Below are 17,111 nucleotides of genomic sequence, written 5' to 3'. Positions count from 1 at the left end.
TGTGGCCTGGGGCTCTTCCTGTGTGCCTGTGGTTTTTGTGGCTCCCTCCCCACTGCCTTCCCAGCCGCCCTGCGGAGCCCCCGGCCAAGGATGCTCCCCGGGGTCTTACAGCCAGAGCCAGCCTGTGGGGGTGGGGGAGCTGGCCCTGCGGGGGAGGGGGAGCGCTGCAGGATCCGGCCCGTGGGGGGGGGGGGCGCTTCTGCTTCCTGTCGGGGCAGGGGACACAGTTTTGGCAGCTGTGGCCAAAGGGCCACCTTTGGGGGGGTGCTCGATATCCATGAAGTCAGCGGGAGGCGGAGCCAGCTGCTCTGGGTCTTGTGTGGCCGGGGCCACCATTACTGCATCCTTGCAGAGGTCACAAGGTGCTGGAAGGCACCTCACTGATCACCTCCCACCTTTTAAAACAAGCTCAGAAACCGAGGCCCAGGGAGGGATGGGGCTGTCAGAGCCGGGACCGCCATCCCTTCGGCCCTGCCCGGGGAGCCGCCAGCACCCTCAGCTCTGCTTCACACAGCTGAGGTTCCGGGGCAGTGAACCCCCGTTCCGGGGTTCTGTGGCCAGGCCCACCTCGGCCTTCTGACCCCAGAGAAGCTGCGGCTCCCGGATCTTCCCGGGCACCTGCAGGGGAGCCTCCTCCGGCCCCTGGCCCAGCGGGAGGTTTGGAGTGGGCCACGCTGCGCACAGACACGGAGGTCCCACGGCGGATGGTGGGGGCTCCTAGGACAGGAGGGAGTCCCTCAGAGCTTCCCCAGCTCCCCTCTGCTTCACATCCCCCATTTTATTAATGAGAAAGCTGAGGGCGCAGAAAAAATGACACGGCCAGAGTCAGTGTCCGGGTGAACCTCGAAGCTGCATCTTGACCCCAGCCCAGCAAGGGAGCAGCCGGTGCCTCTGGCATCCTTCCCTGTAATTCAGGGGCTCTGCAAGCACAGAGACCCCCGAGGTGTCCTTACAAGGCAGAAGGACCGACCTGGGAAAGGCAGTGAGCTCCCCATGACTGCAGGTCTGCAGGAGCGGGATGGCACTGAGCCCCCCCCCAGGGTTTGGTGATCCCCGAGAAACAGCCGCGGTCTGGCTTGTTTCCCATGTTGTCTATGCTTAGGGAGGTGCCCGTACACAGCAGGCACTTAATAGAGGCAGCGCCCACAGCAGTGGGAATCAGGTCCTGACTGGAAGTCCTGGGACACGGCCCTTTCCGGCTTTGGGCTTTATTTGTGCACAAAAGGGGGTGGAGAATGGGCCTCTCAGAGAGCCCCCCCCCCATCATCAGGACCCAGTCAGCTCATGAGCTCCCCGTCTCTGTGCCAGGGGTACTTCCTTCAGCCCAAGAGAGGCAGGCGGCCCAACGAACCCTGCCCCGGGCTTGGATACAAAAGCATGCCCGGTGAAGGCCATCAGGGAGCCCGGCCCTCAGCAGAGACCCGGCTGACTTCTGTCTCAGCCGCCCCCTGTCCCCTCCCTCTGTACGGCTTGGGAAAGAAGAGGCTTTGTTTCGGACATGACGTGAAATAAATGGTGGAAGGAAGGATGGATGGAAGGAAGGATGGATGAATGGAAGGAAGGATGGATGGAAGAAACAAGGGATAGATGGACGGGTGAATTAATGGATGAAATTACCCCACTCAACACACACACCACAAACCAATAAGTTGGATGTGAGAAGGCAGTACTAAGTGAGCAGAGTCAAGAAAAGCTTCCCAGAGGAGGGAGCCCGAGCAGAGCCTGGAAGGGAAGGGGTGTGTGCAAGGGAAGGGGCACGGCCGGCCAATGGCAGAGAGGCTGGGAACCGAACGCTTCTTGGACCCTAGCGGGGACTTTGGGAAGAACTAGCTACTCGGTCTTTTCAGCTTTCGGTCGCGCTTCCCGGCATGCCTCGCGTTCCCATCTGGCTCCCCGGCCCGGTTGCCCAGGTTCTTGGCAGCAAGCACCAAGGACTGCTCACAGGCACCCATAAACTGACTACAACTCCCAGTAGGCACTGGTCAGATTTCATTTCCGGAAAGAAATCGTGTCTTCTTGGAGCGGGCCACACCTGCCCAGGCCCCGCCTCCCAGCGGTCCTCGCATCCTAAACTGGCCTACATTTCCCAGCAACCGCTGCGCATAATTTGTGCGAAACTCGGCATGGTTAAGTACTAGGGGCTGCCGGGAGCTGTAGTCCTAACGCGGGAGCCACTGGGAGGCACGGGGCGGGGCTCCGGCGGGGGCGGAGCGGGCATGGCGGCGGCTCCGGGCGGAGGCTGCTCGGGCTCCGGCTCGGGCTCGGGCTCGGTCGCGGGCCCTGCTGCGGCTGCGCGACCCAAGGTGGCCCCGAGCGTGGACTTCGACCACAGCTGCTCGGACAGCGTGGAATACCTGACCCTGAACTTTGGACCCTTCGAGACTGTGCATCGATGGCGCCGCCTCCCTCCTTGCGATGAGTTCGTGGGGGCCAGGTGCGTGCTCGCGGGGTGGGGGTGGGGCCGCGAGGGGGCGGGGCCCCGAGGGAAGGAGGGGAGTCGTGGCTGAGAGGGTGGGCTGGGGAGGGGTCTTGTTGGAAGGGGCAGCGTTGGGGAGGGTCTTGGGAGAGGGGCGGGGCTGGAGGGCCTCTTAAGGGAGAATTTAGGAGGGGAAAGGCCGGATGGAGGCGAGGCTGGGGCGGGGTCATGATGGGATGGGCGGGGCTTGGGGGGCAGGACCATGGGGAGGGTTTGGAAAGGGGGTGGAGTTGGGGAGAGGGGTTGGGGGGGTTTAAGGAGGAGGCAGGATGGGGCGGGGCTGGAGAGGGGTCCTCATGCAGGGGGCGAGGCTAAGGGGCACATTTGGGAAGGGGGGGCCGGCTGGGGGCAGGGGGGCTGTTCCCCCAGCAGGGACCCCAGGCCCTTGCCTTGACCCCGCTCTCCCCGGGCAGGCGCAGCAAGCACACCGTGGTAGCCTATAAAGACGCCATCTACGTGTTTGGAGGTGACAATGGGTAGGTGAGGCAGGGCCGCCTTTTCTGGGGCCCTGCGGCCGATTCTAGGGGGTGGGAGGGCCCGCCTCCGGATTCCGAGGCCCCGGGGAGCCCCTGGCGCACAGCGGGGCCGCCGAGCTGCAGTTACAGGCCCGTCCCTCGCTCGGCTTTTCTGTAACCCCAAGTTTACTTTTCCAGGCGCTGCTGTCCCTTGGGGGGGGGGTGACGGCGCCCCCTTCCCTTCTCCCGCTTGTCTGGGCGCAGGCGCCCGGGATCCTGCAGAGGCCTGGGGGAGGGGGGGGCGGAGCCGGCGGCTGGGGCCCCTCGGGCCCCCTTACTTAAGCCAAACCCGGCCCTTTTCCTGAGGATGAGGTCTGGAAAGGGCTGAGGGGGGGTTTGAGGTAAGGATGGGGGTCCGAGGTCAGGGAAGGTCAGGGTTGGGGAGGGTCCGTGGGCAGGGCTCGGGGGTCCCCAGAGGCCGCAGCTTTTAGCCCTTCTTGCTCACGGTGGGAGAGGACTATGGTTTGCTCCGGTCGGGGTCCCCTGGCTCCAACTTTCCCATTTAGCGGGTGAGGAAGCGGAGGCCGGGCAGTGACTGCCCAGAGCGACTCGGGCAGAAAGTGGCTGAGCTGGAATTGAACACCCCCCCCCCCCCCCGGCCACCTTAACGTCAGAGTCTCCTTTTTCCCTTTGGCCCCTTTCAGAAAGACGATGCTGAACGACCTGCTGCGCTTTGATGTCAAGGACTGCTCCTGGTGCAGGTGGGCTCGGGCTCCCCGTCACGGGGCCGCCATCTCGGCTCCCTCCATGCTCCTGTCCCCCGTCCCCACCCCTCTGCGGAGGCAGGGAGCCTGAGGGCAGCCCCCAGCGCCCCCCAGCCCCCTCTGGCTCCCAGCGCCATCCTGGCCCCCTTGCCTGGCCCCACAGGGACGGACCAGACTACACCAGACGTGTCCTGTGGGAGTTAAGGGAAGGGGAGCTGGGTGAGCCCAGGGCAGCTGGGAGGGGATGGACACCAAGGCCGGACATTGCATGGGGGAGAAGGGGCAGCTGGAGATGACGGGGCTGGGTGCAGGTTGGAGCCGGTGCTGGGACCGTCCCCTTTTCCAGCCTCATGGGCCCCAAGCACCCCTGAGGTCCCCTGCTGCCCTGCTCTCGTTCCCTGCCCACCCTTTTGTGTCCGAGAGCCCGTTATGGCCTGTTCCTCACCCACTGTGGGAGCCAGACCCCCCCTCCAGGTGAAATGTGACTGCAGAAACCTGTTCAGTATTTATTTGTGGATCCAGAAATCTCCGTGTGCCCTTGTGTATGCCCTTGTGTGTGTGCCCTTCGCCCTCTGTGTGCCCTTCTCCATGTGCCCTCTGCTCTCTGTATGCCCTTTTCCATCTGTCCTCTGCTGTCTGTGTGCCTTTTGCCTTCTGTTTGCCCTCTCCATGTGCCCTTCGCCCTCTGTTTGCCCTTCCCCGTGCCCTTTGCCCTCTGTTTGCCCTTTTCCATGTGCCCTTCACCCTCTGTGTGCCCTTCTCCATGTGCCCTTCACCCTCTGTTTGCCCTTCCCCGTGCCCTTTGCCCTCTGTGTGCCCACTTCCATGAGCCCTCTGCCCTCTGCGTGGGCAGCATTAACGGCCTCTGCCCCTCTCTCTAGGGCTTTCACCACGGGGACCCCGCCGGCCCCCCGCTATCATCACTCCGCCGTGGTCTACGGGAGCAGCATGTTTGTGTTTGGTGAGGATCAGGGAGGCTGCCCGGCCCCCCCGGCCCTCCCTGCTGGGCAGCCCCAGATTGTTGGCCCATTTGCACCTCGGATAGTGAGGCGGGTGAGGGAGGGGGCTCGGCCTTGTTCTCAGCTCTCCCCCTGCCGGACCTTTGCTCCCAACCCCCTCGGGGTGCGCCCCCAGCCCCAGTGAGCAGCCGGCTTCCGGGGGGGCGCTCTTGTCAGCTGGGCTCAGGGGCCCTGGGGCCACGGGCTCGGCACGTCCCTTCTTCGGCCGGCCTGAGGGGCCGCGCCAGAGCGGACCCCCAAACCCCGCACAGACTCGCTCCCCACGAATGCTTCTGGCTGCCGCCTCTGTCCTGAGCTTAGCTTTGGGCCCCGAGGCCCCCCCTGACCCTCCCCTCCTCAGGAGCCCGGGTGGGCCTGAACGCCAGGGAGAGGAGGGCGCCCGGGCTCACCGAGCTGTGTCTTCACAGGCGGCTACACCGGCGACATTTACTCCAACTCCAATCTGAAGAACAAGAACGACCTGTTTGAGTACAAGTTTGCCACTGGGCAGTGGGCGGAGTGGAAGATCGAGGGGCGGTGAGTGGCCGCCTGGGGCCCCACGGGTTCCCTTGTGGGAGGGGAGGGGAAACTGAGGCTCGAGATGGCGCGGAACACCTCCAGAGGGCGCCCGCTAGCGATGGGGGGCGCCATGGTGGCAGAGTGCCAGGCCGGGGGCTGGGAGAGCCATCGCCTCATGTGTAAAACGAACCGAGGGGGGGAGCCGGCCGAGCGCTCTGGTCTGTGCCCAGGAGACCCCGGTGACCGAAGGCACCGGCCGACCGGCCGCAAGGCCATCCCTGCCCAGCTCGGGTCCTCAGTCATTAGCTGGGGAAACCGAGGCACGGGGCTGGCGGCCATCAGGGGAGAGCCCTCACCAGTCTCTCGGTCCCCCCAGGTTACCGGTGGCAAGGTCGGCGCACGGGGCGACCGTGTACAGTGACAAGCTGTGGATCTTTGCGGGTTATGATGGCAACGCGCGGTATGTGGGCGGGGGCCGGCCCGGCTGGCTCCCCCAGGCTGGGCTCCGGCCTCACCCGTGGCGGCCCTGCGGCCAGTGGCAAAGCTGGGCCCCGGTGCTGGGGAGGGCGGGACCCCTCGCGGCTGCTTTCCGGAGAGGGGGAGCCTCTGGGCTTGGTCCAAGGGGGGAGGCTCGGCTCTCTCTGGGCTGGAGGCTCAGGCCTCGGGAGGACATGGGGACGGGGAGCGGCCCCTTGGCCGTCCGGCCTCGCTTGGGCCGCCATCTCTGTCTTGGGCTGGACCGGCTCCTCTGGCTGGTTCGGTTACCTGGGGAGCCTGTGAAGATGGATGCCCGCGCTGGGCAGGGCGCTTCCTCCAGCCTGGGCCCGGCTCCTCTGCAGCAGGAGCAGGGTCTGAGCCGTGACCACCCCCCTTCTTTCCCTCCCGATCCAGGCTCAATGACATGTGGACCATCGGCCTTCAGGACCGAGAACTGACCTGCTGGGAGGAGGTAGGCGGCCTGCCGGGGACCGGGGATGGAAAACGGGCCATTCGGGGACAAGGAACTGGTGAACAGCTTTTCCTGGTCTGTGGCTGGGCCCCCCGTGCCCTCGGGCGGAAGCCAAGTCCTTCTGCACATGGCCACGGGTGCCCCTTGGGCAGGGGGCTTCAGGTGGCCCTCAGTAGGGGGGAGGGGCAGCATTCTGGGCACGGGCCGCCAGGGCCAGGGCGTGGCCAAGGCGGGGAGGGAGGGCGGGAGATGGCCGCGTGTGGGAGGCGCTGTCAGTGTTCTCTGTGGGAACGCCCCCACCTTATGGATGAGGGAACTGAGGCAGACAGGATGCAGCCACAGGCCCAGGGCCACTGGAAGGGTTGGGCCAGCTGGGAAGGGAGGGCCTGGGGGCTGCCAGCCGCCTAGTCAGTGGAGCCAGCCTGTGGGGGATGGGTGGAGTGTGGGGGGGAGACTGGGGAGCCCAGGACCGGTAGTGGCTGAACCAAGATAGGATCACTGAGGATGAAGCAGGGGAGCTGGGGGCGGGGCCAAAGGGGGAAGGGGCTTGGGCGGGGCTGAAGGAGGGAACTGGGGGCGGGGCTCTGGGCGGGGCCAAAGGGGGAAGGAACTTGGCGGGGCTGAAGGAGGGAGCTGGGGGTGGGGCTCTGGGCGGAGCAAAAGGAGAAAAAAGCCAGGGGCGTGGCTATGGGTGGGACTAAAGGAAGGAGCTCGGGGGAGGGGCTGTGGGCAGGGCTTGAGGAGGAGGAAGCTTAGGGCGGGGACCTAGGCAGGGCTAAAGGAGGAAGAAGCGTGGGGTGGGGCTCTGGGCGGGGCTGAAGGAAGAAGCTCAGGGGAGGGAATGTGGGCGGGGCTCAAGAAGGGAGCACAGGGGTGGGACTCTAGGCGGAGCTGAAGGAGGGAGCTGGGGGCGGGGCTCAGGGTCAGAGGCAGAGCTGAAGTCCAGGTTAGGGCCAGTCCGAGCTTTATTTGAAGAACCAGGAAGAGAACAAGGGGTTCTTGCCTGAGACTTGATTCCCTTTTGTTTAATGGGGGAACTCTTGGGGTGCTCCCAGAGGGAGCCTCAGCTGGCTTTTCTGGAAAACGGGGCGACTCCTGGACCCACGGGACCACTTTCTCGGCTCCCTCAGGGGAGAACACAATGGTCGCTGCCCCCGCTCTGCTTTGAGCCTAGGCCGGCGCTGGAGGAGCCTGCCTCTCGATGGGCCCTATGGGGCAGTGGTTAGACCCAGCCTTGGGCTTGGGAAGGCCCGGCTTCCAGTCCAGACCCCTCTTACAGGGTGACCTGGTGACCCTGGTCTTTCAGAGACCCGATGCTGGAGAGGGGGCCCACCTGCCCCTGCCGTGCAGAGCCTGTTACAGGGGCTCCTGGGCCAGGGAATTCCAGATCTGGTCTCCCCCTCCCTCCCCATGGTGACACAGAGCAAGTGACCTCGGACACTGTGGTTCCCCCTTCAGGGCGATGAACCCTGTGGCTCCCAGCTGCCAGACAAGCGGAGGGAGGACCCTGGGACCCCGCTCTGCTTGTGAGGGGCCTGGCTCGGAGGAGGCGGACGGGGTGGGGACGGGGGAACGGCACGGCCCCGGCTGGGGGCTGGGTGGCCACAGTCCAGGCCTGCTGCTCGCCCTCGGAGGCGCCACCTGGGAAAATGGCCGTGGTCCTTGGGCGCGGGGCTCCTCCCGCCCGTCATGGTGGCTGGCCCCCCCTTCTGGGCCCGGCCTGCCCACCTGCTCCTTGCCCCTCTCGCCCCCAGATCGAGCAGAGCGGCGAGATCCCGCCTTCCTGCTGTAACTTCCCCGTGGCCGTCTGCAGGGATAAGATGTTTGTGTTTTCGGGGCAGAGCGGGGCGAAAATCACCAACAGCCTCTTCCAGTTCGAATTCAGAGACAAAGTGTAAGGGAGGCTGGGGCTGGGGGGTTGCTGCCCAGGCCGGGAGAGCTCCCAGAAATCCCCGGGCTTCCTTGCCAAGGCCGGCCCTATGAGATGGGGCCTCTGCTCCCTGGGGGGCCGGCACAGCCTCTGGGCGGAGGCAGTGCTGAAGGTTAGCGGCTGCCTCCGGGGGGCTGACGTCACCACCTTAGGATCCCGGGACTGACGGCCCCCCTTCGCCCCCCAGCTGGACTCGGATTCCCACGGAGCACCTGCTGCGGGGCTCGCCGCCCCCTCCCCAGCGAAGGTACGGGCACACGATGGTGGCCTTTGACCGGCACCTGTACGTGTTTGGGGGCGCGGCCGACAACACCCTCCCCAACGAGCTTCACTGCTACGACGTGGATTTCCAGACCTGGGAGGTCATCCAGCCGAGTCCCGACAGTGAGGTAACGGAAGCCTCCGGGGGGCGGCCGGCCGGCTCGGGCTCCGTCGCTTCAGTGAGGGCCCCAGGGAGCTGAGCCAACGACCCGGGAAGGGCTGGGCGGGAGGGCGGGGAAGAGCCTGCGCCCGGCTGGCCCCCTGCTCTCCTGGACACGCTCCCCTTCTTGAAACCAGGTGGGCCTGAGGCTGTGGCGGGCCTGCTCAGAGCAAAGGCCGGCCCTGGGGCCTCTGGGTCCGAGCCTTCTGCTCAGGGAAGGCGAGGTTTAACCCTGTCCCCACCCGCCCCCGCTCCGCCCCTGCCTTTGGCCTGGGCTCCTCCCTCCTGCTGTGGGGGCCTGGCTGCCCTCCCGCCCCCTCCTCCCCTCGGCTCTCTCCTTTTGTCCCCAGTTGCCCAGTGGGAGGCTGTTCCACGCGGCCGCCGTCATCTCGGACGCCATGTACATATTTGGGGGCACGGTGGACAACAACATCCGGAGCGGTGAAATGTACAGATTCCAGGTACCGGGGGAGGGGCGGGGCCCGGGCTGCCCTCTGACCCCAGACTCTGTGTGGCAGGGAGCCAGCCTGGGACCTTCTGCTGTGGGCCCTGAAGGAGGGTCAAGGTTGCCCCCGCCTCTGCCCAGGTGCTGGGGGGGCCTGGCCAGGGCCACTGGAATGACAGCCCTGGAGTGGGCTGGGGTCTCCCGGAGCGGCATTCCCGGTGCCCTTGGAGCCCGGCTGTGAGATGTGGCTGAGGGGCAGAGCGGGGCGGCCGGCCGCCACAGGCAGAGGGCCACAATCCCCCCGACCAGCCTCCAGCCAGCACCTGTTTTCCGCGGGAGTTGCAGGCAGGAGTTGCGGTGTTGACTGGGGGGGGCAGGGCAGCCTCGCTCCCTGGGGCTCTCCAGGACAAGGGCTGGGAGGCGTGGGGGGGGGGGGGCAGCTCGGTAGGAAAAAGGACATTTTTAAGATAGAGCATGGGACGTGGGGAGGTAGTGAGCTCCCCGTCCCTGGTGGGGCCTCTGAGGTCCTTCCTGACCAGGGGCTCAGCCATAGGGCCTTCCAGAGCGGGCAGGGAGGGTCTGGGGGCGGCCGGCCGGAGGCCCAGGAGGCTGCGGCGCTCTTCCTTCCAGTTCTCCTGCTACCCCAAGTGCACGCTGCACGAGGACTACGGCCGCCTGTGGGAGAGCCGCCAGTTCAGCGACGTGGAGTTCATCCTGGGGGAGGTGGGTGTGAGCGGGGGCGGGGCCTCTCCATGCGATCCCAGGCTTTGGGGGGTCCTGGCAGAGACCCGGGCACCGCCTGCGGTCACGGGCAGCGGGAGTGGGCGGAGCCGGCGGGGCTCCTCCCCCGCCCCTGGCGCGGACCCTGACGGCGGCTCTGCCCTGACAGAAGGAAGAACGGGTCCGGGGGCACGTCGCCATCGTCACCGCGCGCTGCAAGTGGCTGCGGAAGAAGATCATGCAGGCCCGGGAGCGCGGGCGCCAGGTGAGCGTGGGCGGGAGTGAGGGGGGCAGGGTGAGTGCCCGCACCTCTCTGGAAGCTGCTGGCCGCTCCCTGGTGTGATTGCCACCCTCGGAGTCCTGGCCATAGGGGTCTGTCTCAGGCAGGAGTGAGGGGGCCGGGGGCAGCCGGGCCTGGGAATGGGCTTCTTCCCCTGAGGGGGCCTGAGGAGGCTCAGCTAGAGAAGGAAGGCGGGGCCTTTAGGGGGGAGGGGACTCCAGCCCTGCCCCTCCCTGCTCTGAGGCCCCTCCCTGCTCTGCTCCTCCCCACTTTGAGGCCCCTCCCTGCTCTGAGGCCTCTCCCTTCTCAGGCCCCTCCCTGCTCTGAGGCCCCTCCCTTCTCAGGCCTCTCCCTGCTGAGGCCCCTCCCTTCTCAGGCCCCTCCCTGCTCTGAGGCCCCTCCCTTCTCAGGCCTCTCCCTGCTCTGAGGCCCCTCCCTGCTCTGCTCCTCCCCACTTTGAGGCCCCTCCCTGCTCTGAGGCCTCTCCTTGCTCTGAGTCCCCCTCCCTTCTCAGGCCCCTCCCTGCTCTGAGGCCCCTCCCTGCTCTGAGGCCCCTCCCTGCTCTGAGGCCCCTCCCTTCTCAGGCCCCTCCCTGCTCTGAGGCCCCTCCCTTCTCAGGCCCCTCCCTGCTCTCAGGCCCCTCCCTGCTCTCAGGCCCCTCCCTTCTCAGGCCCCTCCCTGCTCTGAGGTCCCTCCCTTCTCAGGCCCCTCCCTTCTCAGGCCCCTCCCTGCTCTGAGGCCCCTCCCTGCTCTCAGGCCCCTCCCTTCTCAGGCCCCTCCCTGCTCTGTTCCTCCCCGTTCCGAGGCCCCACCCTGCTCTGAGGCCCTTCTCAGACCCCTGGGAGATGGTGGTGGGCACCCTTAGGCCCCAGGAGCCCCTTCTCAGCAGGTCTGGGCAGCGGGGGGTGGGGGGGGCAGCTTAAGCTGGAAGATTGAAAGCCGTGGTGGTTCTGGGAGCTGTTCCGGTGTGGAGAGTCACCCCTGGCGTGTGGGCAGCCTCAGAGCGCTCAAGGGCCCGTCCCTTGCCGCACTCTGCTTCTTTTCCCCCGGGCTCCGCCGTGTTGGAGCGGCTCTGGGGTGGCAGTAGCTGATACCTGGGCGCACAGGTGGGGAGGGGGCGTCTCCCGCAGACTCAGGGTGTGCTCCGTTTCCACCTTTGTGAGTGGGAGGTTCCCCACACCTGCCAGGGAGGGGGTCCCCCCTCTTCTCCTGCAGCTCCCTCCCCCTGCCCAGCTCTGAAGGGAAGCTGGCCCTTCTCTTCCTGCTCCTGAGCCCTCGCACCCTCCCTGGCACTTGCTCCCAAATGGCAGGAACCAGAGTCCCGGGTGCTAATGGTGGTCACCTCTGCCTCAGCCTCAGTTTCCTGTCCTGTAAAATTCCGGCCTGGTTGTGAGCACTGAGTCCCAGGGCAGAATCAAAGACACTGGGACTTTGTTCAGAGCACTCATGGGTGGGGAGGCGGGGGTCCCGGGACCCTTTGCGGATGAGCACCGCCCCGTCTGCTTCCAGAAATCGAAGCTGGAGTCCGAGGAGGAAGGGCCCGGGACCCCGGGCGGGAAGCCGCCCTTTCTGCTGGAGGTGGCCATCCGCGAGGCCGAGGCGCAGCCCTTCGAGGTGCTCATGCAGTTCCTGTACACGGACAAGATCCAGTACCCGCGCAAAGGTGAGCCTGCGCCCCCACCCGCACACCTCCCTCCCTGGGCTGTGGCAACTCCCCGGGGGGGGGGGGAGGGGGAGGCGGCTCCTCCTGGGCGGGACCCGACGTTCAGCTAGGGAAAGCGAGGCGGACCCGGGGGGGGGGTGGGCTCAGCCTCCTCCTTGGTGGGCACCAGGGCACGTGCAGGAGGTGCTGCTCATCATGGACGTGTACAAGCTGGCCCTGAGCTTCAAGCTGAGCCGCCTGGAGCAGCTCTGCCTGCAGTACATCGAGGCCTCCGTGGACCTGCAGAACGTGCTCACCGTGTGCGAGAACGCCAACAAGCTGCAGCTGGACCAGCTCAAGGTCGGCCCAGGGGGCTGCTGGGGAGGGGGCCCCGGGCCCTGGGGGAGGGGATGGAAGGGCAGAGGGGCAAAGGAGCCTCCTGGTCCTGCTGGGGAAGGGGCTCCTGGGCCCTGGGGGTGGAGGGGTTGTGGGGACAAGGGCAGAAGGGCTCCCAGAGCCCTGGTCCTGCTGGGGAAGGTGGGAGGGTCAGTTTGAACAAATGGTCTTCAAGGCCTAAACCAGGACGAGCTGCTTTTGGTCCCATGGGAGAGACTGTGTCATTGAGGGTCCTAGAGGGAGAGGGCTCCTTCAAGAAGGCCTGGGGGGCTTCCTGGCGGTCTTAGGTGAACCAGGAGGGTGAAGGGGGTGGGGGGCAGAGGCCTGACTCCGGCCTCCACGGGCCTCACCTTCCCCACGTCTGCCCACAGGAGCACTGCCTGAACTTCGTGGTCAAGGAGTCCCACTTCAACCAGGTGATCATGATGAAGGAGTTCGAGCGCCTGTCGTCCTCCCTGATCGTGGAGATCGTGCGCAGGAAGCAGCAGCCTCCCGTCCGGGCCCACTCGGAGCAGCCCGTGGACATCGGTGGGCTCCGCCCCCTCCCCCTCCTCTCCCCATGGGGCTCCCTCTTGGGCATGCTTCTCATGCCCACGGCTCTGCCAAGGGGCTCCGGGGGATCACGCTGCCCATTTTATAGAGGAAGAAGCTGGGGTCAGAGGGTGCCCCTTCCATGCCCGCGGCTGCCCAGCTAGTGTGTGCTCCTGGACGGGAAACCTTCCTTGGGGTGCTGCCGGGTAGGGGCCGGGCCATGCCCTCTGCCCTCATTTGTCTCAGGTGACTGGCACCCTGAGAAGCCCCCCTGCTGCCCCGTGCTGGGGAGGTGGCCCCCCAGGTGCCCGGCCCCTCAGCCCGGGGAGGCGGGCACCCTCACGCCCGTCTTTTTCTTGTAGGGACCTCTCTGATCCAGGATATGAAGGCTTGCCTGGAGGGGGCCGGCACGGACTTCTGCGACATCACCCTGCTCCTGGACGGTCACCCCCGCCCGGCCCATAAGGCCATTCTGGCTGCCCGCTCCAGGTAGGTGATGGGAGGGGGGTGGGGCTGAGGAGGGAGGCGGGGCCCAGCCAGAAACCAGGAGGGCCCTGGCAGGAGAGGTGGGGGCTGGGGGGGGGGGGGGCAGGTCCCAGCAAGGGGTGGAGCCCAGCAGGAGGGGTGGGGGTGGCAGGGGGCGTGGCCCAGCGGGGGAAGGGGGCGTGGCCAGGTAGGAGTGGGGGCAGCAGGGAGTGGGTCCCGACGGAAGTGGGGGGCAGACAGCTGGCAGGGGGCGGTCCCGGTCCCCAGGCAGCAGGGCCCCCTCCTTGCAGTTACTTTGAAGCCATGTTCCGGTCCTTCATGCCCGAGGACGGCCAGGTCAACATCTCCATCGGGGAGATGGTGCCCAGCAAGCAGGCCTTCGAGTCCATGCTGCGCTACATCTACTACGGGGAGGTGAACATGCCCCCGGAAGACTCTCTGTATCCTGCCCCCCGGCCTGGGGCCTAGGCCTGGCCCTGCTGGGGGTGGGGGTGGGGGTGTGGAGGCTGTGACTCTTGTTATGGGGGGGGAGGGCGAAAGGTCCCTGCCTTCGCCTCTGCGGCTCCGTCTACACTGGAACGGGCGCCCAGCGGGGGGAGCCAAGGTCTCGGGGTTCGCTCGCGTGCCTCGCCCACTCCCAGCCTGCACTTGGGGGACCCTGAGGCGGGCCGGGCCGAGAGCGTCCGAGCCCCTCTGTGGGGCCCCGGGCTTTCCTTAACCCAGCCCCAGCTACCTCTTTGCGGCGCCCTATTACTACGGCTTCTACAACAACCGGCTCCAGGCCTACTGCAGGCAGAACTTGGAGATGAACGTGACGGTGGAGAACGTGCTCCAGGTAAGGGGGCGGGGCGGGGCGGGGACGGGGCGGGGACGGGGCCGGGCGGCCGAGGGCCCCTCCCCCCCACGTGACCCAAACGTGCGGCGTCTCAGATTTTAGAGGCTGCCGACAAGACGCAGGCGCTGGACATGAAGAGGCACTGCCTTCACATCATCGTGCACCAGTTCACCAAGGTTGGTTGGCTCTTTTCCGGGGTGTGGGGGGTCTGCTGCCCGCCCCGCCCGCCCTGGCTCTGAGGGGCCACGGACCAGAAGCCCGGACCGCGCCCCCCTCGAGGCCCCGGGGCACAGGTGCGGCCCCTCCCGCTGTCTCAGCTTCTCCCGGAGGTAGAGCCCCGGACTGTAGGGTCAGGAGGCCGGGCGTGAACAAGGGGCGCTGGGAGCAGACTCCCGGCCGTGGGCAGGTGCCGCTCTCCCTGCAGCCCCGCCCGGCCTCCCACCACAGAGAGCCCGTTCCCGGAGCCGAGGGGGCCGCAGCGAGTGACAGAGTCTTCCCCGAGCCCGGGCGCTGCAGCGCCCCCTGTGATCGGAGGTGCCCGTTGGCTTGTGGCCAGAATGGGCGGGCCCCGGGGGTGGGAGGTGCTGCGGGTGACTGTGGGTCAGGGTACAGCTGGGATGACGTCAGGCTAAGGGGCCCTGCCCAGGCTGGCTCCCGCACCCGAGCTCCTCCTTCCTGGGCCCCCGGTGCCAGCCTGGAGCCGGAATTGGGGTGATTGAGCTAAGCTGTATAAGGGCCCCAGAGAGGGGAGGGAGGGGCCACCGGACCGGGCTCCTCAGCTGAGGGAGGGTCCAGGCATCCTGGGAATAAACGTGCTGCTGCTGTTTGCCCAAAGATGGCTCCCTGTGGAAATGTCCTCCGCACCCTGGAAGCATCTGAGGGAGGTCCCTCTTGTGGGGGGAGGGAGGGGCACCAGGTGGGCGGGGGAAGCGGCTGATCCGGAACGGGGGAACACCCGAAGTCACCGCCAGAGAACAGCCTTGGTCATTGTGGACCTGTGGCCAGAGGGGGAAGATGGTCCAGCTTGGGGGGAGGGGGGAGGCCAAGGCTTCCTGCAGTTCAGAGAAGTGGCCCTGACTGCCTTGGGATTTGCTGGGAACTTCCCCCACCTTTACAGAGAAAGAAAGGGACCCAGAGGGTGCAGTGAGGTGACCAAGTCAGGATTTGAACCCAGGCTCTAGTTCCCTACCGCTCCCCCCTCCCCACTAGGGGACCCGATACTAAGGGGGGGCGGGCAGCTGTGTGTGAGCGTGTCTGTGGTACTGCCGGCTGGGGTGGGCACTTGCAGGTGTGCCAGTCTTGCCCCTCCCCCATCCCCAGAGGGGCGTAACTCCCGTGCTGTCCTTCCTTTCCCAAAGGTTTCCAAGCTGCCCAACCTCCGGGCCCTGAGCCAGCCGCTGCTCGTGGACATCATCGAGTCTCTGGCCACGCACATATCCGACAAGCAGTGTGCCGAGCTGGGCTCGGACATATGACTTCCCCGTGGGGGCCCGGCCAGTCGGTGGCCTTCGGCACCCCGGAGCGGCCTGGGCAGAAGCACCGAGGGACGCTCGGTGGGACCGGGGCAAGGGAGCCGGCAGGTGGAGACCCACTCACTGGGCTGTGGAACAGATCTGCACTTAAGGGACCACTCCCTTGTGCCGGAGCTCCCCGTGCACAATGCCCCGGCTTCTCAGGACTGACTGACCGAGCCTCTGCCCAGAGCGTGGACATAGATGTTTTAAGAGACCAAAAGTCCTCCCCTGAAAGACCATTTGGGGCAGTTCTTGTACCTTGGCACCCTTCACCCCATAAGATGTGCCCATCTCCCCTCTCCGAGCCTAGGAGGAAGGCTGGGTGGTCGACAGCCTGGCTGGTCCCCTGTCCTGGGGGTGTCAGGCCTGGCCCTCTGCTCATCAGAGCCCAGCTGAGTGACCCTTGGTGTGTTCATGGTGACCAGCCCCTCCATACCTTATAGTCTTGTGGCTGCCGGGCACATGCCGCTCTACCTGGGAGGCCCATGTGGGGTCCCAGGTGCTGATGCTGCCCGTTCTCATCCTTCCAGGCCAATGGCATTTGTCCCTCCTGGGCCTTCCTCAGGACTGAGGGCTACACAGGCCACTGGGACATGGAGAGGTGGCAGTGGTCACTGACCAGCCTCAGCCAGGAGCAGCCCTTGGGTGCCCTCTGGCCCTGGGGCCCCTCAGCTTTAGTAACAGGGGACAAGGGGGGGTTTGTCCCCAAGAGGCTGAGTTATAATATCCCCATTTCATCCACAGGAAAGAAGGCACTTGGCCAGCCCTCTGGGTGAGAGCTGGCCCACCCCCAAGCAGCCCTGACCTCGAGGCCAGTCTGCCTTCAGGAGGGCTCCAGGCGGTCTGCACTGGCCCACTGGGCTGTGTGCTGTGGTCAGTGGTTATCAAGTTTACAAAACATGCAAGGAGCCACGATGGCAGAGCCGTGTGCCCCTGCTGCCTGGTTTTAGGAACAAGCAAATGCACTTGTTACCCTATGGCCCGGGCCCCCAAACTAGGTGGGAAAAAATGAATTCGGGCCTTTGGGCTTAATTGATACTTGTTCTCAGAATAAATAAATCTGATATGAGAATCTGGGCAGGAGGCTCTGGAGAAGGGCTGTGTGTGTGTGAGCAGGATCTTGTGTATTTTGCCCCTTCTATGTGTAAGCAGTCTCTTGTGCTGTTCTCTGCTCTTTCCCATGTGTGAGCAGGCTCCTGTGCTCAATTCTGCCCCTTTCCTGTGTGTGAGCAGGCTCCTGTGGTTGGCTCTGCCCTTCCCTGTGTGTGAGCAGGCTCCTGTGCATTGTTCTGCCCTTTCCCGTGTGTGAGCAGGCTCCTGTGCATTGTTCTGCCCTTTCCCGTGTGTGAGCAGGCTCCTGTGCTCGGCTCTGCCCTTTCCCGTGTGTGAGCAGGCTCCTGTGCTCGGCTCTGCCCTTTCCCGTGTGTGAGCAGGCTCCTGTGCTCGGCTCTGCCCTTCCCTGTGTGTGAGCAGGCTCCTGTGCTCGGCTCTGCCCTTCCCTGTGTGTGAGCAGGCTCCTGTGCATTGTTCTGCCCTTTCCCATGTGTGAGCAGGCTCCTGTGCTCGGCTCTGCCCTTCCCTGTGTGTGAGCAGGCTCCTGTGCTCGGCTCTGCCCTTTCCTGTGTGTGAGCAGGCTCCTGTGCATTGTTCTGCCCTTCCCTGTGTGTGAGCAGGCTCCTGTGCTCGGCTCTGCCCTTCCCTGTGTGTGAGCAGGCTCCTGTGCTCGGCTCTGCCCTTCCCCGCTCTGGCG

General features: G+C 66.0%; 1 protein-coding gene across 1 annotated transcript; it reads left to right on the top strand.

The window, feature by feature from the left end:
- The first annotated feature begins 2,200 nt into the window (after window positions 1-2,200).
- Window positions 2,201-16,433, top strand: LZTR1 (leucine zipper like transcription regulator 1). The gene is made up of 20 exons (XM_051973266.1): window positions 2,201-2,434; window positions 2,890-2,952; window positions 3,636-3,692; window positions 4,577-4,656; window positions 5,122-5,230; window positions 5,589-5,672; window positions 6,104-6,161; window positions 7,916-8,055; window positions 8,279-8,480; window positions 8,863-8,973; window positions 9,588-9,680; window positions 9,847-9,942; window positions 11,467-11,620; window positions 11,790-11,959; window positions 12,367-12,523; window positions 12,889-13,015; window positions 13,303-13,452; window positions 13,742-13,847; window positions 13,943-14,023; window positions 15,206-16,433. The coding sequence occupies exons 1-20, from the start codon at window positions 2,217-2,219 to the stop codon at window positions 15,320-15,322; spliced, it is 2,373 nt and encodes a 790-aa protein (XP_051829226.1). The 5' UTR covers window positions 2,201-2,216; the 3' UTR covers window positions 15,323-16,433.
- The last annotated feature ends 678 nt before the right edge of the window (window positions 16,434-17,111 follow it).

The sequence above is a fragment of the Antechinus flavipes genome, chromosome 1, assembly GCF_016432865.1.
Source record: "Antechinus flavipes isolate AdamAnt ecotype Samford, QLD, Australia chromosome 1, AdamAnt_v2, whole genome shotgun sequence".
In the NCBI taxonomy this organism is placed as follows: Eukaryota; Metazoa; Chordata; class Mammalia; order Dasyuromorphia; family Dasyuridae; genus Antechinus; species Antechinus flavipes.
Note: the sequence above shows the minus strand (reverse complement) of the source record. Positions and strands in the feature narration are given on the sequence as shown.

What these genes read in the sequence shown, in the direction of transcription:
- LZTR1 (XM_051973266.1), top strand. Translation starts at nt 2,217, where the DNA reads ATGGCGGCGGCTCCGGGCGGAGGCTGCTCGGGCTCCGGCTCGGGCTCG. An exon ending in GAGTGGAAGATCGAGGGGCG is followed by an intron (nt 5,231 to 5,588) that starts GTGAGTGGCCGC and finishes CGGTCCCCCCAG; the next exon opens with GTTACCGGTGGCAAGGTCGG. An exon ending in GTGAAATGTACAGATTCCAG is followed by an intron (nt 8,974 to 9,587) that starts GTACCGGGGGAG and finishes TCTTCCTTCCAG; the next exon opens with TTCTCCTGCTACCCCAAGTG.